This window comes from Sinocyclocheilus rhinocerous, unplaced genomic scaffold, assembly GCF_001515625.1.
Source record: "Sinocyclocheilus rhinocerous isolate Xijiao unplaced genomic scaffold, SAMN03320098_v1.1 scaffold306, whole genome shotgun sequence".
NCBI classification, from domain to species: Eukaryota; Metazoa; Chordata; class Actinopteri; order Cypriniformes; family Cyprinidae; genus Sinocyclocheilus; species Sinocyclocheilus rhinocerous.
Window position 1 is genome coordinate 1,128,921 of NW_015662161.1, and position 26,886 is coordinate 1,155,806.

The 26,886-nt window shown below is 38.1% G+C and overlaps 2 protein-coding genes across 2 annotated transcripts in view; both read left to right on the forward strand.

The window, feature by feature from the left end:
• Positions 1-3,770: 3,770 nt before the first annotated feature.
• Positions 3,771-5,639, forward strand: cyp8b1.1 (cytochrome P450 family 8 subfamily B member 1, tandem duplicate 1). Its single transcript, XM_016537433.1, has one exon. It carries the CDS (start codon positions 3,848-3,850, stop codon positions 5,378-5,380), a length of 1,533 nt encoding a protein of 510 aa, XP_016392919.1. The 5' UTR covers positions 3,771-3,847; the 3' UTR covers positions 5,381-5,639.
• Positions 5,640-21,828: 16,189 nt separating this feature from the next.
• LOC107727543 (gap junction gamma-1 protein-like) overlaps positions 21,829-26,886 on the forward strand; it is a 10,717-nt gene continuing 5,659 nt past the window's right edge. Inside the window, exon 1 of the mRNA XM_016537434.1 lies at positions 21,829-22,056. The gene's annotated coding sequence lies outside the window, so the exon portion shown is untranslated. The remainder of the gene's footprint in view (positions 22,057-26,886) is intronic.

Consider the following 26,886-nt stretch of genomic DNA (forward strand, 5'->3'; position numbering starts at 1 on the left):
AGTCATTATAATCAGTAATTATGTCCCCACTGGATGCAACAAATGCCTCGTTTGTAATGGGTTTTATTGGTTTTGTCTCGTCGTGCCGGACACATGGAAAACTTAGACTGTATGATGGAAACACAGTATGGTAAGGGGCGTAACATTTCTGTCACACGCTTGAGGTATTCGGCCAATCACAATGCACTGGATAGCTGGCCAATCAGAGCACACCTCGCTTTTCAGAACGATGAGCTTTGTAAAAATCGACGCGTTTCAGAAAGGCGGGGCATAGAGGAGAAACAATAATGTACAGTATGTGGAAAATAATGTGTTTTTTGAACCTTAAACTGCATAAACACATTGCATTACACCAAATACACAAAATAATGTTCTTTTTAGCAACATCATATGACCCCTTTAAATTCCAAATGAAAGAACCAGGCCATACCATTTTTTGACATGAAATGGTATTTTATATTTGGACTTTTTAAAATCTTTTCCCAGAAATTTACAATGGAAGGTCAAATTCAGTCTTTATAAGTTGTTTAAAGGCCTTGTCTCTCATAGCAAAACACAAACTAACAAAAAACCTGTATCAATAATGCAAAGTTCAAGGCCCATTTAAACGATCGCTCTCCAGCTCAAAAAAGCGAGGTTACAGTTTATGACAGCAGTCGACCTATGAACATGTGTTACCCGTTTTTTATCAGCTGTATTGTATCAGGACTTACAGTGGTAATCACTAGGGCCTTTATTAACAGCTGAAAAGAGAAGTCTGAAAGCCTAGATGCATAGTGAATGGTGTATGTTTGAGGAGGTAAAATTGATATTGCAATTGTTTAGCAAATGTTTTAGTTTCAAAAACTTTAGAGAAAAGGGTTCTAAGAAAACGGTTAAAATTATCAAGTATTCTGAAGGTACCAGTTCAAATTCTAGCCAAGAGGACTTTCTGTGTGAAGTTACTATGCTCTCCTTGTGTCTTTGTGGGATTCCCCCACAAATCAAAGACATGTGGCATAAGTGAACTGGAGAAAATGTGTGTGTGTGTGTGTGTGTGAGCCCTGTGGCCACAGCATCCCTACGCCCCTACAGAGAATGAGCGGTTTTGGAGAATAGACGGATGTTAAAGTCAAATCACAATACATGTGTATCCTGTATACACTGGTTTGTTTCCAATGTATACTGCCTTAGTCTGCAGTCTGTAACTGCATGACTGACCTGTAAACTGATTACAGCAAACCTTAGTAAATCATGTTGCACAATTTATTTAAATACTTTCCTCCCATAAATTTAGCGTCTGAAAGAGAAACTCCTACAAATGCATATGCATTAAGGTCAGCTGTAAAATTAACTGTCTACACCTTTTCATTGCTAATGTTTCACTGCGTGTCTTTAGTAAATCCTGACAGTAGTTTTTTATCGTCAAAAGAGGATTTGCGCTGGTGCTAGCTATTGGTAAATCTTTATTAAAAGTGAAATAAAGCCATTTCTCAGATGGTTCAGTGGAGAACAAAATAGTGGTCAGGCGGGAAGAGATCAAAGCTAGCAATCAGTGCACATGAGATCAAGAGCAGGCAATGTTTTTTTGTTTTTTTTTAAATAAACCAAGACCTTACGTAGCATCAATGCAGAATTGCATACACAATTCCTCTTCAGTGCAACACTTCAGAGACGGGCTGTATCATGAAAACGTCTGCTTTTGCATCAACACAACATATATGTGTCACAGTGCCCGAGTTTGGTGGTTGTAGCTTGAAAGCTCTAGGAAGAAATAGTGTTTACATTTTGGCTCAGAAGAATAATAATAAGTTTAAATAGTAGATCAGTAAGTTGGCTTTCTCAAGCCAACTTAACTAGATAAAAAAGTTTGTCAAGACAAATTTTGAAGTTGGCTTGAGAAAGCCAGACCAGAACGTTTGAAAAGTTTTCAGTTTAAAATAGTTTGAAAGATTAAAGTCTAAATGTTTGAAGGCAATACAGTCTATTAGAAAAACAGACAGACAGACAGACAGACAGATAGATAGATAGACAGATAGATAGATAGATAGATAGATGAACATGTTTCATGAACATGCGTTAGAGATTGATGCGGAAGTGAAGAAATTGTTGAATAAAGTTATTTTTGTTTTTCTGTGCACAAAAAGCATTTCCATCGCCTCCTTAAAATTAAGGATGAACTACTGGAGTCACATGGATTACTTCACTGATGTCTTTACTACCTTTCTGGGCCTTGAAAGTGATAGTTGTGTAGGCTGTCAATGGAGGGACAGGTGGTGTTGGGGAAAGTTACTTTTAAAAGCAACGTTACTCCACAAAAAAAGTAACTAATTGCGTTACTTAGTTACTTTTTATGGAAAGTAATGCATTGCGTTACTTTTGCATTACTTCTGGGGCTTGCCTATTTGTTTTTTTAATAACAAAAACCCATTAGTTATATTTTTGGCAAAAGTAAAGTCATTTGAAAAAGTAACTCAGATACTTTATTAGTCACTTAAAAAAGTAATCTGATTACGTAACTCATGTTTCTTGTAATAAGTTACTCCCAACACTTGGGAGAGGAACCTCTCAGATTTCATTGTAAATATCTTCATTTGTGTTCCGAAGAAGAATGAAAGTTTTACGGGTTTGGAACAACATATGGGTGAGTAATTTATGACAGAATTTTCCTTTTTGGGTGAACGATCCCTTTAAATATTTCCAAGGTAGGTCACTGTATGTTTGCATTCAGATGCCAAACTAGAGTTACGCTGTTTCTTGCAACTTTGAGTGGTTTATTCCGGCAACAGTATATTGTTTACTTGCTTTACATTTTATTAGCAAAGTAGGATGAAGCACCCTTTGGGCTGGAAGAAAATGACATACACTGTAGGGTCCTCCACTAATCATGATCTATCATGCAACGGAGGCGAAGTCTTACTAAATACGGCATTACGTTATGACCTGTTTTAGTGTTTTGAAATATACTACACCTAACTTCAAGGTAACCTTTATTGCACCATCAAGGTCATGTCTAACTACTGCAACCAGATCTCTCTTATCTCAATGATAAGAATACCTTTGATCCTTTCCCTTCTACATCACTACATTATCTGCAGAATGTTATGTAGGCGCTAGACAGTATATACTAAATTCAGCATAAGCTATTCTTCACTGCTGTTTTCTCACAGCTACCCATAGTATGTGAATAATTAGTATTAAACTATTAATTTAGCTCATAGTTTTATTAATCTTTTGTTCTTGCAGTTTGTGATTTAAATCCTATTTTGGTCACACTTTTGAGGACAAATTTTCACTATTAACTAACTATTAAGTACAACTTTTGCCTCAATAAACTTCTAATCTGCTGCTTAATAATAGTTAGTAAGGTAGTTGTTAAGTTTAGTTATGGGATATATGATTAAGGGATCTAAAATATGGTTATGCAGAATAAGGCATTAATATGGGCTTAATAAGTAATGAACAGCCAAAATGCTAGTAATATGCATGCTAATAAGTGAGAAATGGCCCCTAAACTAGTGTTACCCCTATTTTTCCTTTTCTCAGACCATTTGTTAGTTAATATAGCATTAGTTTTAGAAATTAAATGATTTAATGTTTATTAAAAGCTGATTACATAAATTATCTGAATAGTGTCTGATGTTGTAAAATATGGCACAAAAAACAACAACATAAAAACATGATATAAATAAAAAAAACTCCAGAGACAAAAAATAATATTGTAGAGAAACTTTAGAGTCACTGAGAGTCATTTCCTCCACTGCATGAGGTCATGTGATGAGAGCAGGGGTGGGGCATTAACACAGTTGCCAAGAAAGAGGAATTAAAAACAGAGCAGAGCGCAGTCAAGAGAACGCCAAAGAGGAACATGGGCAGCCTCCTCCAAATCCTGCTTGCTCTATTCATCTCTGTCATAGGTGCCCTCTACCTTCTGGGGTCTTTTCGCCGCAGACGAGCTGGAGAACCCCCTCTAGATAAGGGCCCTATTCCCTGGTTTGGCCATGTGCTGGAATTCAGGAAGGACACGGCCAAATTCCTGCAGAGAATGAAAGAAAAACACGGAGATATTTTCACAGTCCAGCTGGGAGGCTTTTATTTCCATTTTATCACAGATCCACTCTCTTTCGGCTCTGTGGTCAAAGAGGCCAGAACAAAGCTGGACTTTACTAAATTTGCAGAACAGCTGGTTGCGAGAGTATTTGGCTATAATTCCATGGAAATCGAACACAAGGTTCTCCAAGCATCAAGTACCAAACATCTCATGGGAGATGGCCTGGTCGTCATGACTCAGGCAATGATGTCCAATCTTCAGAATCTGATGCTCCATAGCGTTGGATCAGGAGATGACAAGCAATGGCAAGAAACTGGACTCTTTACATACAGCTACAACATTGTGTTTCGCGCTGGCTACCTGGCTCTGTTTGGGAACGAGTCGGTCAAAAGTACAGGGACTTTGGACAAAGCGAAGGAAATTGACCGGCAGCATTCGGACGAACTTTTCAAGGAATTCAGAAAATATGACCAGTTATTCCCGAATCTGGCTTATGGTGTCCTGGGACCTAGTGAGAAGATGGAAGCCGAGCGTTTGAAAAGGCTGTTCTGGAGCACGCTTTCAGTGCAGAAGATGAGATCCAGAGACAACATCAGCGGCTGGGTCAGTGACCAGCAACAGGTGAGAGACGAACAGGGCATGCAGGAGTTCATGCAGGATCGATTCATGTTTCTGCTTCTGTGGGCCTCTCAGGGAAACACGGGTCCTGCGGCTTTCTGGCTGCTCTTGTACCTGATGAAGCACCCTGACGCAATGAACGCCGTGAAGAAAGAAGTCGAGGAGATTCTCAGAGAAACGGGGCAGGAGGTGAAACGAGGCGGGCCGCTGATTGACCTGACTAGGGATATGCTCCTTAAAACTCCCATCCTAGACAGCGCAGTTGAGGAGACCCTCCGTCTGACAGCTGCCCCGGTCCTTACGAGAGCCGTTTTGCAGGATATGACCATCAACATGGCCAGCGGACAAGAGTACAAGATCCGTAAGGGCGACAGAGTGGCGGTTTTCCCCTACATAGCCGTTCAGGTGGACCCAGAAGTTTACCCAGATCCCTATACCTTCAAGTACGACCGTTTTCTCACGCCAGATGGAAACAAAAAGACTGATTTCTACAAAGGTGGAAAGAAACTCAAGTACTACAACATGCCTTGGGGAGCAGGAACCACTATGTGTCCGGGAAGATTCTTCGCCACAAATGAGCTGAAGCAGTTTCTCTTTCTCATGCTGTCCTACTTTGACTTTGAGCTGAAAAATCCCAATGAAGAGATTCCAGGTATTGATATCAGACGATGGGGCTTTGGCTCCATGCAGCCAACTAAAGACATCCAGTTTAGATACAGACTCCGATTTTAAAAGGTTTCATCTTAATATTATTCTGTGATCTCATACACTGACGCTTCAACAATATTCCTTAATGAAAGCGGGCTTTAAAACTGACATGCTCACATTTACTAGGTCCTAAATTATCCCGAAGTATCTCACAACCTGAATGTTTCAACAGTTCAATGAGCTTGTATTTACTCTGTGTTGCCCAAAGACTGTATCAGTGCACAGCATACATAGGAACAAGATATTTATAAAAAAGGGTAATTTTGTGCATAATAAATCTACCTTTATAAAAATATCAACATATTGTGCTGATTGCTTATTTGCTATTTAAGTGAAAAACAAGATATATGAGGTATATATTATATATAAAATAAATATATTAAACTCCTTGACTTTTTGTTGTTCCTTATTGTGATTCCGAACCAGGGGAAAAAAATACTCATATAGGGTCAACTTTATTGTCTTGACCTTTGCACCAAGGAACTTTATAACAAAGGTTCAGTCTGCAAGGCCTGAAACTAATAAAAGTAGTATATAGTGGTAAAATAAATCATCAGTTCTGTCCACTTCATTTACTTCACAATATGTCAGATATATAAGTTCTTATATATTAATGTTAAATGTGGTATAGGACAGATTGGGACTAGTTGTCACATGAACAAGAGCTACATCTTAGCTGTAATATTTGAAGATTTTATGTTTACAGTTATACACATTTGTTTTCCCCTGCAGTGGTTTTGTTTATTGGTTTCTAATAGTTCAAATTGGTGTGCTGAAAATTTTTTTTTCATCTAACATTCCAGGAATTTGTTAAAATGTGAATTTCATTTCATTTGGTTTGCTATATATATATATATATATATATATATATATATAACATAGAACACTCGTGCAAATAAAGAATCTGATGTGCTGTTCAACCGTACAAGTTAGAAGATGATTACAGAACAGATTTATTATTTTTAATGCAATGTCCCATTCTGCAAAGTGCACAATTGCAAAGTGGTGATTTGTGAGTAGTGATTGAAATGTGCTAAAATCTCCTCAAAAATGAATAAAATACCTCAGCAAATATATATACATATAAAGATCATTAAAATCTATTGTCATTGACAACATGATGGATATGCATCTAACTGTTGCTTCTAAAGGTCATTTATGACCCTGCAAGAGAGGAAAAGTTGGCTATGCTTTTTAGAGTAAACATTTCAGGGATAAGTTTACATGAAAATTACACAGATCAACGAAAATTCTAACATCAATTACACAACCTCATGTTTTACTAAACATGTATGACTTTCTTGAAACACAATGTTAGTGGAGTTCAAATTGTTTTATACCCCAATGAGTTTTATTGCATAATATTTAAAGTTTAAATAATTAAAACAGTTAAAAATATATGCCAGAAAATGTTTGTAATGACATGAGGGTGAGGAAATGATGACGGAATTTTCATATTTTGGTGAAGTGTCAAACTCCGCTGGATATCTAAGACTATTTAAATTAAAATATTTTTGTGAATTGCCCCACGAACTAAAAGCTAACTGATTAATTCCCAGACAAATTACAGTGATAAAGTGACAAACGATTCGTAATTGTAAGATTTGTAATCTATGGAGCAAAAAGTATGACAGCTAGCCTTCTAACGGGTAAAATTTTCTTTGCTTACTGTCTTCTGTTATACATTTTTGAAAAATTATTAGATTGACGAAATCTGCATTCCACAGTACTTGTTTACAAGTGCGGTATATTGCACATCGGTTTTATAAGGAAGACAGTTTAACATGTTTACATTCTATCTGCCTTTTATGGGAGTGATAAGATCTTGTTTTACTTAGGAGGCATGAAGCTTCTGTTAAACAGGAAGGAACCATGAGTGTCAGGTCAGTTTATGTAGGCAGGAAGTTCCCTGGTAATTTGAAAAAACAAAACAAAAAAAAACAACAGCATTAACCCCCAGGAATTTCTTGTTAGAAGCTGGTTTACCAGCATACTCTTTCTGGTAAAAGGCCAATGAAAGATGGGCTCTATTATTTCCCTAATGTGGCAGTGCAGAGATCAGAAAACTCTAACTCTGGACTCTAAGAGAAGGGAAATAGAAATTGAACCCATCTAACAAAGACTTTCTAGACCGCACCAATTGCAAAACGGCTCACTACGCCACCCCGGAATACAACAGGGAATATCATCCCCAATAAGGACACGCAGGTCTGTTACCGAACAATGGCAAAGAGACTCAGTCATAAATACAGATGAATAAAGTTTATTGACACTCACAAGAACAAGCTCTGAACAGAGCTATAGTTGTATTCTTCATTTGTCGCTTTGGATAAAAGCTAGTAAGCAAATACATTTAAATTTGTACTTATTCTTTTTTTTAAAGGTTTCGGGGTCTTTTGGGGCCCTTAACATGCTCATTGCACAAGCAAAACCAGCATCCCACGTTGGCTCCAGTGTGCAAAACACACCTTATGCTGGTGACCAGCAATGATCAGCTGTGATAGGAGACTTTCTAATGCCACTGAAACACTGTTATATTTAGATTCGATGTCTTGTACTGTATATCTCCATTGGCTGGGCAACAGTTTTATATTTTAAAATCTAGGAAAAAAAATTGTTTGAGTGGAAATAAAACTGGAAATTCTCTTTTTATTCACTTGCTTTCTTGTCCTTCCAAACCTGTTCCAGTGCTGTTCTTTCATGAAACACAAAAGCATAATTTGCAGAATTTCTAATCGGATCTTTTCCATAAAGTTAATGCATACCATGCCCATACTGAGTCAAGCTCAAAAAAGTCTCATGAAAGTAGTAGTCCATGTACTTGATATTCCAAGTCTTCTGAAGACAAGCAAAGGTGTGAGGAACACAGCTTTATTCATAATAATATGTTGTTATTCTTCTCTGCTGCAGTTCTCAAATCTCAATAATGTTTCTACATTACTTGCCATGACAATCAATTACTACACATGCACGCTTGGCATTACTGAGGCACATTTTCAGGTTCCTTAAATTGGTCCGTAATGATTATTTTAAGAGTGTTGCTATTTTCTTGAATTATGTTATGACGATATGATATTTTATATCATTGTAAACAAGCAATAAAGATTGAAAATTACAAATACAAAATAATCAGTTCCCCATTTAGGACTTTTACAAAAAAATTCATTGAAAGAGTTGACGAATGTAACCGAATTGAGAGCTCTCTGACTGAATCACGTCGGAAACCTCAATAAAAGAGACATACAAACAGAAGGGAGAACAATGGCTCTATTGGCCTGTGGTGTTGCTCCTGAGTGTCACTGCCTGTACTTGGTGGTGAATGGTTTTGAGGGAAAATGATCCATTGTGTCTCTTTACTTCTCACTGGTGTGATAGCGTCAAAGATTGTGGGTTCATGATCAATTCTTGCTAATTCTACACTTCAAGACTTGGTGAAGAGATCTGCCATCGCTATGGAGAGGTAGTGTTTGGGTGGTTTTATCATGTACTTTGGAAAAATGCTCTTGGAAGTGTACTATTATTTTTGTTTGTAACATTGCTTAATAATTTTAATTGTACAAGATTTCCTTGTAAACCAGTGTCAAATAATCAGCACAATTTATTTCTTTTTATGCAAAAATCTCAATATTGGTTGCTACATCTCAGAGGATGTTTCTCAGATCACAATCTGTCTTCCAAACAAAAAGTGGTATATAAGCAATGTTCCAAGTCACTGCAATCTGCAATATATGTAAAATCTGCAATCTAATTAAGTTATCAAAATGGTTTAAGAAGAGGCCATTGCAACAGTGTTTAACTGTGCAGAAGTTGGAAAAAAAGGGCATGTTGCTATTATAATTAGCTGAAAATCAAACCATAAAAAAAATGTTAATTACTCGAAATAAAATAAATGTTAACAGACAATAAAACATGCAAAACCTATGGCAAGACAACATTTCAACCATTTAAAACTGCACGATAAAAATTTCACATTGTTGACAGCCTCATAAAAATAAGTGCATGTAATTTAATTAAGTTCATTTAAATGCCTATGGTTAACACATTTTTACCTAAAGTAACCCCGATTGTTCAGATCGAAGTTCACTTGAGTGTAAATCTCTAGTGTGTGCAACAAGTGCTTTTTAAGAGCTCTTTACTAGTTGCAGCCAAATGTGGTCTTTGAACAACAACAGTGACCTCGTTCTGTGAACTGACTGACCAAAGAGTCATTTACTCGTGTGGGGCAGATCAAACGGCACAAAGGTACCTTGCCAGTGTTATTCTGTGCCTTTTTGCCTATGCTAAAAATAATATCAAAAGCACAGTTTAGTCAGCATTGTCTTACTGGGATTCTAACTAAAGCCCTATTCGCACGGGATTAGTATTACCTGGTGGTGACCTCCAGTCATTTGTAATAATTGCGGAGGTTGTCTGTGATCTTAATCCCGTGCGAATCGGCCATGTCTGTAATTTGTAAAGTAAAAATTCCCCCGCAAATGACCTACCATATTTCGCCGAACACCGAGGTCCTGTGATAATTTTAGTCCCGTGCGAATCGGCATCTCTGTGATTCGGCCAGCATTTGGCAGGTTGCATATCATTTTTCGAGGTTTTTGTTTGCTGTGCGCCTTTTTATACATCTTTCGCGAAGAATGGAGCTGCGTTGGAGTGTTTGATAGTATTTTGGGTGCTGTCATCATATCTCTACACCATACAATTTGCAGAAAGAGAAAGCTGAAAAGGTTTTGAGGTTAATGTGTTACAAATAAATCAAGCATAAAGCTTGAGATATTATTTTAACCTGGTGAAATGTAAATGTCACAGGGCACGAAACTATATTAGTTTATTTTCTTTTTTTTAATCCATCTGGACCATAGAATGGGACTCTCAAAGCCTTGACATCCGGGTATCCGGGAGACAAGTCAGTAAATTCGAGTAAAATCACAGGCTTCGCTTATCCCGTGCGAATGCACCACACGAAATTCAGATGTGGGGGGGATAATTTCAAAATCACACAAGGTCCCCAGATAATACTAATCCCGTGCGAATAGGGCTTTAGGGGGTGTTTACACAGCACCGTTTTTGATTAAACACTTTTTATGCGTTTAGGCCGTTTATTTACACAGCAACAGCATTTTGGGGACCTGAAATTGCAAACTTTTGAAAATGTGTCTCAAGTATTTTTTTTTTTAAATGATGTCATATGCATGCGTATTACATGTTCAGTCTATACAGCATGTGTGCATGCGTGTAGTGTTCCTTTACAAAGAGACATCGCCAACTACTGGCCTGGCATGCATAATAAAGCATGTTTTAGCCGTTTTGTGAACGGGAATGGTTTTGACAGCGCAGTTCTCTGTACGCAAAATTTCAAAAATGCAAAGGAAGCACTTTTCTGTTTTTAGTACACTGTGGTTGTGTAAACAAAACAGAGTCCAAACTGTAACAGCAGCGGTTCCTTTCTGCTTCCTGTGTGGTCTGGATCCATGACAGTGCCAGGCACAAACATGATGGTCATGGACTTCACTGTGAGCAGATTGCAAAACAGATATATTCACTCAAACATTCCATCAGAGCATAATCATTCTCACTGTTTGGATGTCTAATGAGCACTTAGTAAACTAATATCATTGGCAATACAACAGAGCTTTTGCTGTTGTTTATATTGGGGTTGGGAATGGTAACTGGGAAACATTCCTTGAAGGAGGTATACTTTGGGTATTACAAGCAGTTTTCAATTTCATTACAAGCAGTGATTCCCAGGGTGTCCTTAAGCAGGTTCAACTAGGGTGACCATACGTGCCATTTTCCCAGGACGCGTCCTGGCAAAATGGCACGTATGGTCACCCTAGGTTCAACGAGGTGTAAATGCAGTGTATTCCCTTGTGGTTGATATTTCATTACTTGTTAAGCTTTTATGGTATTTCCACTCTAAATGAGTTTTAGCATTTAAGATGCCATTTCTTTGCCCAGGGTTTCTGACTTCTTTAAATGGCCTGATTATGTTAGCTCTTCTCACCTTAGACAGCAGTGCTGCTGTTTAAAGGTCCCCTGAAATGCTTAGAAACACACAGCGTTACTCTATGTGTTGACGTCATTTTAACTGAAACAGGAAGACGGGGCGGGACATATCAAGCAGCCACGCCCCTTTTTAAAATAGCCAATAGCGTTCGTTTATATCACAGCTTGGGCTAGAGCCATTCAGAGCCGCTGAGCTCCGTAACGCCGCATTTGACAGAGTATGCCAGCCACAATCTCAATCCATATTGCTATAAAATATAGCATTCTGTGTAGAATTCAAATAGCTCCGATACATTTTGTGGTCTGCGCCGACTCGCGCATGTGATCCGCTCCGTGCTATCGAGTCTCTGGACCGGAGCAGAGTGTGTGTGTGGTGCAACATATTGATACTAACACCCAAAAAACTTTAATTTTGATTTCATGGGGACTTTAAGCAGTCCTCCCTGTACCAGATGTTAATGCTTATTATTAGTGTTATACTTGGTTTTAATCAGTGGTATATATATCTTTATATCTCTCATTCGGTGCTCTCAGATCCAGTTAAATCTCAAAATATAATGCATCCAAATCTGCCATCACATACTATAAATAGGTCGCCGTGATTTTGCCAAGTAAGACATGTTCCTGGATCAACATCTTTTGATGATCCTGGATCAACATTATGGTCCAAAAATATAGACTAAACCCAATCCCTACCCCTAAACCTAACCCTACCCATAATGTATTCCTAAAATCAGTGTGAAATGATAGCTGATTAACAAGGGCGTAGAAGCACCTAACCCTGATCGTAAGCCTAAAACAGATATTTCCTGAAAAGTTATCCCTCAATTCTGATTGGTTAACAAGGATGTTGATCTAGGAACATGTTGTACTTGGTGAAATCCCGGTCACCCTATAAATATGTAACTGACAAACATTCATAGTTATTGTTTTTAAAAGAAACTCCCTCTTGCACTTTAGGCAAGAAATATGCTCAGGTAGACACAAAGACTCAAATCCTAGAATTCCCTCAACTGAATAAGAAGTAAATGATTTCTAGTTGGTTTGTTTTTAGACCAAGTATAAGTTGTGCTGCTCTATCCTTCAATAATAGCCTCTTACATTTAGATTGTGACAGGATCACAAAACAGTCTGATGAAATGTGGCACTCAAATTGTTATAATGCAACCGTGTGGAACTGAACTCATGCACTATGCAAAAGCAGTTGTCTGCTGCTTGTATCCAGTCTATTCACCTTTGATTAAATCAGAACAAATCAGGTTACGCACAGATGCTATCTGACCCTTTTACCTTGGAAACAATCACAGTTTTTGAGTTTCGGGATGATTACGACATGCTTCATCAGTAGGTTGGGGTGCTGTTTATGAAGTTCGCCCAGCCTACGGAGTTTGGAAGGGCGATCATCTCACATGGCACATAAATCGCCTGTGAAATACTGGCAGTTTTTCTAGTTTTGAGCTATTTCCTTCCAGACATTCAAGACAGTCAAGAGGTTGTAAAGACGAATAACATATCAGTAATCCCACGCATACACCGGCAAGGGGAAATGTGTTCTGGCCTCATTGGAGGTTAGCACACAGTTTTTTGGGTGCAAAATAAGTTTCTGTCGCTAAGGGGTGTGCATATCCTAGGTCAGTTGAATTTGGGGGCAGATCTTCACTTGAGGGACGAGTTGAGGCCCAGCTATATAAAATATAGCCTCCAATACTATATTTTGTATCTCATGCAATAACATTCATACATCATTAAGTGTAGCTTAAGTGTAGCCTATACCCTAATATTTAGGGCCACTGTACATATACGGAGGAATTTACTGTATATTCTATAAGCTTTATTTACATCGATATAACATTTAACAATATAAACTAGGAAATGAGGCTTCTGACCTTTTCAAAGGAAAACATGTTCAAATGCTCAACTTTATTTGGATTTGCTCCTACATCTGCAAGAGAAGGTTTATATCAGCATTTCTTGTTTATATACAACAACCACCTACAAGCTTGGGTGAAGGTTTCCTGCACATAAATCTTGTGCTTTTGGAAGAGGTATTTTAAAATGATTAAAATCTAATCAAATACATCTGAACCCCATTATTGATTTAATCAGACTCGAATTCAAATTAGATCTCAAAAGGCTGAGATTCTGTTTAAATTGATCATCATTTTAAATGCAATCTTAATTTAGATATTTCATTAGTCGAGATATTCTCATTTTAAAAACTCATTCATTTAGGACCTCATATTCATGAGTCTTATGGTCACAATCTGGCTAGTTTAATCATAAATCTGGCCCACTGCTTACTCACAACTAAATTATAATTACAGTTAGACCACGATAGAGCCGGTGGAGTAAAGAACCATAGCAGAGCAGTGACTGACCTGACTGACTCATGAGACCTCATTCATATGCTGCATAAGTCTACTGCAGTTGGTGATGAAGCAAGCAAAGCCAATGAGCTTTTGATACCACAGACATAATGTCATAATGTCATAATGTCAATGTCAACACTTCTTGAGGGTCCATAATTTGAATTTTCTAATGAGTGCGAAATTTCTATATTTATTTATTTAATTATATATAATTTGTTGATGAGACATTCTACTGCACAGGTCACACTGTTCTTCACACACACATTTTGTGTCTTCATTTAGCTAATTCAGTACAACTGAATACTTTTTTTTTTTTGGTTATGGATCTTTCTAAATGAACACATGGGAACCATTAAACCTATTTACATGGAAAAACAGCAAAGTCACTCGAAGCTCATGGTGTACGCTTCCCTAAAAGTCACTCTAAATTTGACAGCCATGCCATCTAGTGGTCTCAAAAAATAGCACAGCTGCAAATTCTGATACTACTGATATTTTTGTAAGTATGAGATGAAAGACAACAACAAACCTAATTCTTAAAAAATATGAAACCGAAGATCCCGATAAAACAACATTTATTTTCTATTATTTATCTATATGTCATGTGGCAAATATGCTTCTATTTTGCATCTTAGTAGTTACAAAATAGATTATCAGCATGACAGTTTGAGTAAAAAGTTGAATAGAAAATGCGCATGAATTTTAGAATTTCTAGAGAAAGTCTCTCGTGTTTGCTTTAATGATCACTTGACAAGTGATGCTGGATTTCACAAAGTTTGTACAAAGCCTGATGATCACATTATCCAACATTATTTAAAGGGTTAGTTCGCTCCAAAATGAAAATTGTCATTAATTACTCACCCTCATTTCGTTCCAAACGCGTAAGACCTTCGATCATCATCGGAACACAAATTAAGATATTTTTGATGAAATCTGAGAGCTGACCCTCCCATAGACAGCAACACAACTGTAATGTACCCAGGTCCAGAAACGTACATTGGCAAAACAGTCCATGTGACATCAGTGGCTTAACTTCAGTTTTGCGAAGCTACGAGAATACTTTTTGTGTGCAAAGAAAATAAAAATAACATAATTTATTTAACAATTCTTCTCCCCTGAGTTACGTATTCTGCCATTTTGGAGAGTACCCAAGAACGTAATCAATGTAATCAGCGTTACGCTGTTGTGATACTCGTTGTGATACTCTCCAAAATGGCGGAAGACAGTAACTCGGGGGAGAAAAATTGTTGAATGAAGTCGTTATTTTTGTTTTCTTTCTGCACAAAAAGTATTCTCGTAGCTTTGCAAAATTGAAGTTGAGCCACTGATGTCACATGGACTGTTTTGCCGATGTCCTTACTACGTTTCTGGACCTGGGAACATTGCAGTTGCGTTGCTGTCTATTGGAGGGTCAGAGAGCTCTCTGATTTAATAAAAAATATTTTAATTTGTATTCAGATGATGAACGAAGGTCTCACGGGTTTGGAACGACATTAGGGTGAGTAATTAATGACAGAATTTTCATTTTGGGGTGAACTAAACCTTTAAACTGGCTATATTGCTCGAAATAAAGAATGCAAGAGGGTGAGTAATTAATGACAATTTTCATTTTGGGGCGAACTAACCCTTTAAAATGATAATAGAATACTTCAATAGAATCAGGGGAATGTAACCAGTGACATGATGTCATCCTTTAAATTCTAATTCCAAAACAGATACATGTACTTTCCAGAGCACAAAACTTGTGATTACAGGATAGGAGTTTCTCAACAGCCATTTGACAGAACTACCCTTACGAAAAAGAAGTTTATTCAAGTGTGCTATTAGTATACTTGTTTTAAACTAAAAATAGGAAAGTATACTTTTAGTCTACTTTTTATGTACTTCTCAGAAATGGGCTTTATGTACTTCTCAGGAGACCAGCATGCATGTCAGTATGTTTATCAGTATCACTGCATAAATTATACGCACATCTTCTTCTCATGTCAGTCATGACATATATGGTCGCCTGAGATAGCACTCTTGAGCGTAATAATATTGGTCAGTGATGGCTGTTATTGCTGTCAGAGCTGAAGTGGGGAGGCCTGGGGTGTGAGTTGGCTGAGTTCACCCAGAACGCTGCAGCTCTGTTGGGCCTCTGAGGAAGAAATCTGGCTCTCCGTTGCTATTACAACCCTGGTGACCCCGGGAGTGAAGAAGAGTCCTTAGGCTTCGCCTCACATCCTGCATGACATGGGCAGTTTTGACAAGATCATGTGAACGAGAAATAACCTCAGGCTTGCTGAAGTGGAGTGTTAAAAACTATTCCATACAACGAGCGTAGTGTCTATGATTGTGTTGGCATGTATGCAACAGCTGTAAGCTCCACAAGTTTTGGTGTCTGGGTTCGCTTTAAACAAAAATGGTAAAATCCATAGACTTATAATGAAGGAAAAACCCAAGCCATGTCTAGAGACCAAAATATTGAATACAAACATGCTAAAAACACAATTTAAAAACTGAATAGAAATGGCTTATAACACAGTAAACATGTGCCGGTGAGTTTTGCATGGGATGTTTTCTTCAGAATATGTAAAAGTTTCATCTATTAATGCTTTTATTTAGTTTTGTGCATATTATGCAATGCATGTATTTATCTGTGACTGTCAAAATGAGATCTAGCTATGGAAAACAGAACAGCCTGCATCTGTTAAACTGCTGTTTGTGAAATATTGTTTTCAACTTTAGCTGGACTAAAGGAAATGGAAAAAAGATTCTTATCCAGGAAAACCCTTCACATGTCATCTGACATCTGCAGATGTGAGTTATGGAAAAAGCAAGGTGTCTTGACGCAAGCAAGAAAAAGAGTTCCAGAACAACAAAGTTCTGTAAGATATCTGATTTAAATGTGTTTTACAGTTTACGTGTTTTAGGAGGTCATGTCTGAAATATGGCCAGCAGTTTACATGATGAAACCATTTCGATCCAGAAAAGATGACACTTTATACGGTTCTCTGCAAGGAAAGTGAAGCATTTCATGAATCACTGAACAGGCAGAAAAGTCATTTCCTTCAGCAGCCATGCTTTGAAGGAGAATTACTGATTCACAGATAAACAGATTTATCAATGTTCTTAAGTGCAGCAAAAAACGTTTAGTGTATTTTAAGTTTAATCTGTAATTGTTACAGTTTTGTCCTCAACCGGTTTAAGTGTGAGCCCACTGATCGTGGATTTGGGAATGCGTTTGTAACACTGTACAGCCACATCACCGCATGCTGACTCGGCTGCAGCAGTAGATATACATTATCTTGTAATTTGTGTGATGTTCCAGCAATGTCCTTCTGCACTTGATTATAGCGCTAGCCGAACAAGAGACTTCAGACTTCAAGTCTCTTTGGCAATGTTGGCATGAACCTTTGGGCAGTTGTTCTAAGTCACCTCAGTAGATTCATATTTTCATCAAACTCTCTGTAAGTGGCATTGACCCAAAGGCAGCCCTAAGCCTGGCTCAATGAGAAGATGTAACCAAATGAGACTGCCACAACAGAAACCGCCTATACGTTAGCCGTCACACTATCTGATGGGTCCACCCAGTGTGTGTGTGTATATTTCTGTGACTGAGGGAGAGTCAGTATATGGTAGCGGTTCTTTGGAAGGGCTTTGGAGAAACATGCTTGTTGTTTAGATGGGGGTTTCTGTCAGTGTTTCTCTGAGGGCACTTCTCAGTTGAACTTGATTTATTACATAAACCCTGACATCTGTGACCTAGGACCACCCTCATGAACTTAAGATTTTTGGAGAAACTAAAGTTGACGTTAGAAAGAGCAAATACTGGTTGCTCACTTCACCAGCCAGTCCAACTGCACCATTCTGATTGAAAAAAGCAACCAAACTAGCTTTGAGGACAGATATTGTTGCTAACCCACTATTGAAACTAATTAAAATGATCATTTAAATTTTGTTTTCATTAACTCTCATCTCATCCCAAAACATGCATAATATCATTTTTTTTTTTTTAAGTGGAGCATGAAATGATGTCCCTGACAAATACAGTAATACTAACCATAATGTTGTAAGACAGTAGATCACTTTAAATTAATGTTTCAATACATATATTACCAATTTAATGAATCATTACTTAAACATGCATTCACCACCATTTATCAGAGACTGTGTCAATTTAGACCTGTTGAGCACCACTTTTTAGGGTACATAAAGATCATATCATGGATGTATACTTAGGATGGATTGCTGTCGGCCAGTTGTGCTACTTATATTGCAAATGAAAATGGTGAATCAGTGCATACTGTGTCATTGATGGACCACTTTTATGATACTGTAATGGTGCTTGCTTAGTCATTTTGAAGCTTGACAGCTCCAGTCTCCATTTCATTACATGGAATAGAGCAAGCTTTTGTGTTGTACATGAGAGAAAGGCAAGCAGGTTTGGAACCACAAAAGAGTGTGTAAATGATGAGTTTTGCCAGATTACTATTCATTTAAGAGTTAATTTATTTTTCTTTTTATAGTTACAGATTGACTAAGATATCTAGCAAATGTCTCCTCTGATCATGATAAACCACAGGCATTTGCAGAATACATATATTTGCATACAATATCAGTATGTTTTTTGTTGATGATTGGTGATTGCATATTGATTTTAATGATTTTGGCGATTGCATATGAACGCTTTTGTTTACATTTTTGGAGACCTACAGATTTTGGAGCAATGCATGGCACATGTGCTCTCACATGACTCGGTTGAGGTGACATGAATGGGTGCTGTACCTAAATTGCTATGAAGTTTTAGCAGACACTCATCTTGAGAATGACCGATGCGGGGTGTATGGCATTTGCAATGTGTTCTGTCGTGGAAGTGGTCAGAGAGGCATGGCCTCTGGAGGATGGAGGCCAACGGCCCATCTGAATGGGTGGGCTGCACATCCAGAGAGGCTTAAGAACACACACGTCCATGGAAATAAGTCCACTGATAGTTTTCTGCTCACTGAACATACAATGCTCTGTCATGGCACTATGTGTACAGCGAATGAGATAGTAAGGCACTCCCTCTAGACAACAGCCTTTCTTCTGCAGAGCTGTGATGAGCGGAACAAATTAAAACCATTATATAACACAAAGATATTAAGGTTCATCTCTGCCTTTCTGCGTTCAAGTTCTGAATAATCATTTATATTGTTTGAGTTACAGGTTTATTCAGATCAATAATACTGCATAATTTCTGTTGTGCTGCAAAGTACAATTATTATATATTCACATTATCATTTTTTTCCCCAAGTATAGTCAGATATACACAGAATATATACAATTTTAGTTCTCTGCGGGGTTGGAAATCAGCAGGGAATGGGGCAAAAATGGCACCAAAATAAACAAAATATGCCCACAAAATATTAAACTAAAGTCATGATTAAAGTCATTGACTGCTTCAGGGAACGGAAATGTTTATTGCTCGCTTTATTCCCAGCTTGAACAACTGTTTTGTTTTTCATACTACTATGATGGGCAATGTGAAGTCTTGCTTTTTTAATACATAAAAAGCAATAAACTACATCATAAACAGTTCTCAGTTTATTTTGTCTATGCAGCCAACAAGAATATGACATGCAGTTTCCACAGATGTGGCAAATTTTTAATGTGTTCTATTAATCAACATTAAAAAATCATTATAACAATATCAAGGGAAATAACTGACAATAATGATTTCATTACTTAATATTTCATAATATTGCAGCCCTAGCCTGTACCACCTTTGCAGTGTGACTTCTGTTGATGTTGATGAAATTGTATTGATAACAGCCTACAGTATTCTGATTGACTGAATAAATACTTGAATAAATATTTGACCCAAAAGACAACACAAATGCATTTAATAAGGTAATTTAAAGAAGGTAAAAAAAAATTAAAAATAAATTGCCCATGCATGGAAATCAATTAGATGATGCATTTATTGCTCCTTAAAGGCAGAGTAAGTGATTTTTCAAAAACACTTTAGAAAACTGATTCGGGCCGAATCGCAAAACAAACTTGTAGCCAATCAGCAATAAGGGGCGTGTCTACTCGTGATGTGGAGGAGAGCGCGATCAGTGCATGGGACGGACATTAGCTGAGCCGAGCGACAGAAAGATAGAGATGGCGGATAAAAAACAAAAGAGGAAAACGTCTGCGGAACAATAAGGCAAGAAGTAGGACCCGTGTAAATATCGGATCAGCTTTCCAGCGCTGGAGAGAACTCAAGGAGCGGAGGCCTGCGATCGGACGCCGAGGTTGCTTTGTTTCTTCTCAATAGGTGAGTAACACCGTGTCTACAACAACTAAAGTCTGCCTACACTGGACGCGAGAAAGAGGTCAAACGACCGTTGAAAACCATTTGAAATTTGTGTCAGCACGTCATAAATAGAACCCGGCAGCAGTTTTCTGTCGGGGATTTGTTGCACCGCGCCGCTCACGTCCGTAGACACGGAGTAACATTGGTTTTGCTTTGTTTCACAGAACGAATCGTTGCCTGGGTTGCGTACGTATATGTGGGGCGGAGCTATCAAAATAGGGGCAAGACCCTTTTGGGGTAGGGCCGTGTTTGTTTTGGTGATTTCAAATATCAACATTGGCTACCAGAAATCACTTACTCTGCCTTTAATGAAAAAGTTCAACAATCTGAGATGCATGAATGATGGGACACACAATGACCTCCCTATAAGAGAAGGGAATTGTCTGGAGAAAGCAACTGGTTTCTTCTTGGTGCCTGGACAGTAAAAGAAAGTGAAATCAAACTGGTCAAAGAAAGGAGCCCATCGAGCCTAATAAGGAGTCAATGTTTGGTTTGTTGGAGGTACTCCAGGTTGCAATGATCTGTCCAAACCAGGAATGCATTTTGAGCCCCGTCCAACCAATGTCTCCACTTTTCCAAGGCCAGCTTGACAGCCAACAGTTCACAATGGGGGGGTCAAGCGATATTACAGGAAGACACAAGGATGAAGCATGATTTTTTCAGCAAAATCAACTACATTTTAATAATGAGCATGATCTAAAATCTACTTGAATTTTGGTTTTACAATTACTCCAGACTGTTTTTCAATGTAGCCTATCTCTGATATTTCTAATACTTAAAGGGGTCATCCGATGCTACATGCACTTTTACAAGTTGTTTGAACTGAAATGTGTGTTGGCAGTGTGTGTACACAACCACCCTATAATGATAAAAATCCACCCAGTGTTTTTTTTTTTAATCTTTACCCCTTTCTCAAATCGAGCCGATCTCAGATGCCTGTGTGACGTCACAAAGACCGGCCCCTCCCACAAAGTATCATATCAACTTGTGGAAAATGGGCATCGGATGACCCCTTTAAATGAACAAGATGACCTCTTAAAAACACTTTCATGACACAGTACTTAACATATTTTATGGATATTATTGGTGGAAATGAAAGAACTGTTACAAATCAAACTTTTAAATATCAATTGAAACAGTATATTTGCAAGCCAGAATATACTTGGGCACAGACTTGGTTAACCTGCTCACCATCAAGATTGAGAACCTCTGCCAACACCATATATGCTAGAGTGTTCCTTGGAAAACGTCCAAGCAATATGTTGGATAAGACACGGTGTAGTGCATTGAAGATCTTGTCTTTCCATCCTATCTCCTACATCTCGCCTGGGCAGAACATCTAAATATTATGACATACAAGAGAGCATAAAATGTCAGGCACATAAATGCTTTATATTCAGTCAATCTTGCTGAAAATAGACGATTAAGCAGTTTGTGTTCAATATGTTTAGGTTTTGTTCCTCTGTAAGTTAAACAACACTTGTATGTAAATGAACCTCCATGCAGAACACTGAGCCAGTCGATTTGCCAGTCACACTTTTATAAACACATTTGAACTTTTCTAGTAAACCTACTTGTAGCATATTCAAGTGGTTTTGTTGTGATTACAGCACGTGAGGGCGTCATGGCAATTGTGCTGGAACACACCAGCGGTCAGTCTAGGAGTTTAAACCCTTGATTCAGGGCTATTAGCCTGAGGAACTCTTTCTCTCGCAGTTTTTTTTCTTTCTCTTTATACTTCCTCTCCCGACGGTGGGTGCAAAACAAGCGAGAGTCAGAGATGAGTGTGAGGCGGCAATGAGACTGACGGTCTACAATGGGCTCACGGGATGCGGAGCGATCTCTGCGGCTGTTAGATGATGATGGATCACGATTCCTTTTGACTGTGGACCGGCTTCACTGAGCGCACCTGAGATGGAAAGCTGAGGGGTCGCCGCAGTTTGGCGGAAAGTTCTGACCGGATGGAGCGCACGTCTTCTGGAGGTGTTTCCTCTGCGCAACTTCTCAAGGTCTGTAGTTTCCTCATAGTATGTAACACGTGTGAGAGACGAAAGATATCACCGATCTAAAAATCCCATGAACATTATTCGGCTGTTTAACGTATAATAAAACATAATAAAATAAAATAAAAAATGTATAGGCTACTGGTAATTGAACCATTAATATTAAGGACACTTCCTTTAACTCTAAAACACAAGGCAATGCAATGCAAGGTTCAAAATACAGGTAAAACACCTGTAAAAATCCATACGGATTCCTTCATATTGATACAGCAGATCCATTTTTCAAGATAAACTTTCTAATTGTTAGTTTATTTAATTCCAGGTTTACAGTAAAAGAAACTACTTGTTCTCAGACTTTGATACATTTGGCATTTACATTTTGCAGTTGTTCATGCAGAATTTTATGTATGTGTTTTAAGTGATTTAATTACAAGACTTACAAGTCATATTTGAATGTATATGAACAAATGTGTGAAATGTACTGTACGGTATAATATCATAACTACAGACCGTTAACATCAAAATGTAGATAACCAACATTTTGTAAAAGTAATCACAAAATGCATACCCCTTTAATTCGTTTTTATACACATTCTCTGTACTGCATTATAATACAATTTAAATTTAGCTCAAGCTGATTTCTTGAAACATGCTCAAATCAGCAAGACTAGCTGCCATCAGATTTTGTTCATTAATTAAGGGCATATTTTTAAGACATTTTTGCCTTCCTTAATTCTATGGCAAATCAAACACAGTTAGGTGCACATGTTTTACCTCACTGAATTGGACGTGACAGTATTCGTGTTTAGTTGCACATTGTGTAAGTTTCCGTTGCAGATTTTGTCTGTGTTTTGCAGTTTTATGGACAGAACAGATAACAGATGCGCACTGTACTGTAGCTGAAGATTTAGCCCCTATGTGCTAAGAATATGTAAACATTTACAACAGAATCATCTAATCTCTTTTTCAAATCTCATCTGTGTTATTAACTTCTGGAAACGAGAAGGGGAAAATAATTATAACAACAAAATAAACTGTCTTTATTTGACTACCTCCTTTAGTCATCCTTTGACATATATTTAGATTTATGATCTGCATGTTTACGCTGAGCTTTTGTTATAGGCAGTTATCACACACACACACACACATTCAGGGGCTTATTTACGATGTGTTTAAGTGACATCCACCAGACAACTTTTTGGGACTGTATTCGAAAGTCTTTGTAATTCCACATTTGATTCCAGGAATGAGACTGAAGTAATAAGGTCATGAACGATGTTGAATGTAAAATAATATGCAGTGGTAACAATGGGACTTATTTCTCATTGACTGATAATGATTTGAGTGGCAAAAAAGTGACTAATAGAAATGCATAACCATAACTGAACTCGACATGACCTTACCTTAAAGGCAGAGTAAGTGATTTTTGGTAGCCAATGTTGATATTTGAAAAATCACTTACTCTGCCTTTAACTGACCTGGATAAATGACAACCTCCACATGTTGTTCCATGACTGTACTCTTTACCCCATGTGCACAACCTGATAACTGAAAACATATTGCCAATTACAATGAGCAAACTTGAGCAAAATGATTTATTTCATTTCAGACTCAAATCACTGCTGAGGTTTTAGCAACTGCATTTAAAGATTGCACACTTTTTTACACGTTCCTTTGAAAGGATCCACTCAACCAAACACCTATTTTCCCCTGAGGTGTCTCAGGCTATGAGGTTCCACGAATAGTGAGTACCATCTGTGTCCAGTTATCCTTGCTTTCCTCTAAGATACACAATGTGAGCCTGTGGCAGCCATTCCTGCCGGTTCAGATGGTATGAGAGAAGGCAAATCCCACATTAGGGAATGGCATGTTGAAAACACGAACAGGGGCCAGTTCATATACTCCAGGGAGAAACAACCTCAAACCTTTCCAAACGCGTAAATCTATGTTTTAATTGACTGTTTACTAAGCTCCTCCCCTTGGGGTTGATCTTGCTCGCTCAGACTTTACATCCGATAGGAATGAATTTGAGATTTCTATGAACTGGATCCTTATCGACCCCTTGATTTTGATCGAGGGAGTGAGTCTACACATATGTCAGACATCTCTACATACCATAATGCAACATGATTGTGACGTCACGGTGCAGATTGTGTCAAGTTACCCCCACCCCATGCAACTCTATGATATACGAGTTATACCCCATGCAACTCTATGATATACAAGTTATTTTGAGATGAAGCTGCATAATACTTGTTGCTACACTTGTTTGTTACACAGTCATATATTATTGTATTGCTATTTAATTTGTTTGTGCAATATTTTCTCCAAACGCCCAAGCAACAGGAAAAAAAACAAAGAAAAAACAAAAGAGTAAACAATAAATCAGCTTCATAGTAGATTCCAAGTGATCAAGAATTTAGGACTTTTGCTGTCAGCCTCTTCCAGTTATTTTGGCAGTACAAAAACATTATGCTGCGTGTGTCAGACTCTGTTCCGTGTTTTGTGGTTGTTTTGCTCCTCATGTGCCTTCCTTTCCCATGTTTAATTTGTCCCAGGTGTTTCCCATGATGTTTCATTGCTCCCAGGTGTGTCTTGTCATCCCCTCCTCCTGTGTGTATAAATAGTGTTCCCTGTGTGTGCTCCAGCATCCGGTATTGTCTATGTCTTCATGTATAGCGTGAGTGTTCCGTGTGAATTAAACCCAGTTGGATTGATGTACTCCTCGTCTCTCTCCGTTCCTTGCTCCTGACGCCGCTCAGCAGTGAACCCGTGACAGAATACCGGACCAAACAGTAAGCGGCATCCCTTCCCCGTGTTTTATTTCCGTGTTTTTGAAAGTTTTTGTTTCCTGGTTCCCCCCCGCTCGTGTCGCAGTCCTAGCTCGCCTCGATCTCCCCTTCTACGAGTATGCCCGGGAGTTCTGCAAGCTCGCGGAGGTGACGGCGTTAGATCCCCAAGTCAGCCGGCAGTTAATGTGGAAAGCCAAAAGGACGTTAATGTGGCAAGCCCGAAGAACGTGAAAGTGGCAAGCCCCAAGGACGTGAAAGTGGCAAGCCCCAAGGACGTGAAAGTGGCAAGCCCAGAGCTCGCTCCGGTGTCGGCTCCAGCCCCAGGGCTCGCTCCGGTGTCGGCTCCAGCCCCAGGGCTCGCTCCTCTCTCCGTTCCTTGCTCCTGACTCCGCTCAGCAGTGAACCCGTGACAGCGTGATGTTGCAAACTGGAATTTGTTATCAGTGTTTGAATTTATTATCATAATTATAACACACTAGTTTGTAGTGCAAACAAGTTTTACTGCGTACTGCACTTTATTAAGCTGGTTGCACACCAGACGAGAAGCGCCACACCAGACATAATAAAAAAGAAGTCTTGCAGAAAACAGAAAATAGCTTACTTCAGTGTTCAAAAACTAGGAACAAGAAAACTGAATGCAAAACCAGAATATAGGGAATAACCAGAATATAAAACAAATTATTAGGTTAAAAACTTCAAGAGGGATTCTGTTTTTTTTGTTTATGTTTAGGGTTAAGGGTTGGTTAGGAGAATATATTAAAGGTGGGGTAAGTGATTTCTGGTAGCCAATGTTGATATTTCAAATCACCAAAACAAGCACGCCCCTACCCCAAAAGGGACTCGCCCCTATTTTGATAGCTCCGCCCCACACATACGTACGCAACCCATGCAATGATTGTGGCGGAATCTGCTGTATTATTATTATTATTATCTGCTGTATTAAACATATTATCTTACTTTTCGGACACACGAAATTTACACGGGTCCTACTTCTTGCCTTATCGTAAGCCTTTTTTTGTTCCGCAAAAGTTTTCCTCTTTTGTTTTTTATCTGCCATCTCTATCTTTCGGTCGTCGCTCAGCTCGGCTAATTTCCGTCCTGTGGACTGAACGCTCTCTCCTCTGCATCACGAGTAGACACGCCCCTTACTGCTGATTGGCTACAAGTTTGGTTTGGTACTCAGCCCGACTCAGTTTTCTAAAGCGTTTTTGAAAAAATACATACCCCACCTTTGATTAAATTTAAATAGAATAGTAAATAATTCCTTAAAAAATAACATTACAAATGAAGAGTTCAGATGCAAAAGCCTCTAAGTGCCATCTGAAATTTTCTTCTAAAATGAGCATTTTTCAGGCTCTCATGTGTAGGTTCAGTAATTTCACTTTAATGGCAATTAATAGGTTATTTTCTTTGCCATTAAAGTGAAATAACTGAACATAAATATAGGAGCCTGAGAAAAATGCTCATTTTAGAAGAAAATTTCTGATGGCACTTGGAGGCTTTTGCATCTGAACTCTTCATTTGTAATGTTATTTTTTGCATCTTTTGCATCTGAACTCTTCAAATATAGAATTGAATAGTATAATAGTATATGTAATAGTATAAACTATTATAAACTTCTTCTACCTTCCAAAATAAGTAAGTAAATAAATAAATAATGCAGCACCACCCAAAGTTTTAGTGCCTTTTCATGCATTTCATGTTCAGAATATGCATGTGTTTTAACAAATAACTAACAGTTTTCTGTCAAAAATAGATATTTTTATTAATTAAATGTTTACACATGTAGATACACGTGTTGTAAAGAATTTTTCAAATAGTACAAAGAATGTCCACTATTAAAAGTCTTGAATCATGATTGTTTATTTAATATGATTGTGTAATGTTTACAATGATATCACTTTGTTTTTAAAAGAGCTAAAGACTCGGATATGTGTTGGATCATGTTCTGAATAATCTTTGCTAGACAGACCCATGGGCTGAGCTCTGACTGATATTTTGTGGCCGAGTTTTGTCCTTAGGGTCTTTTCAGTCTTGTTCAGGG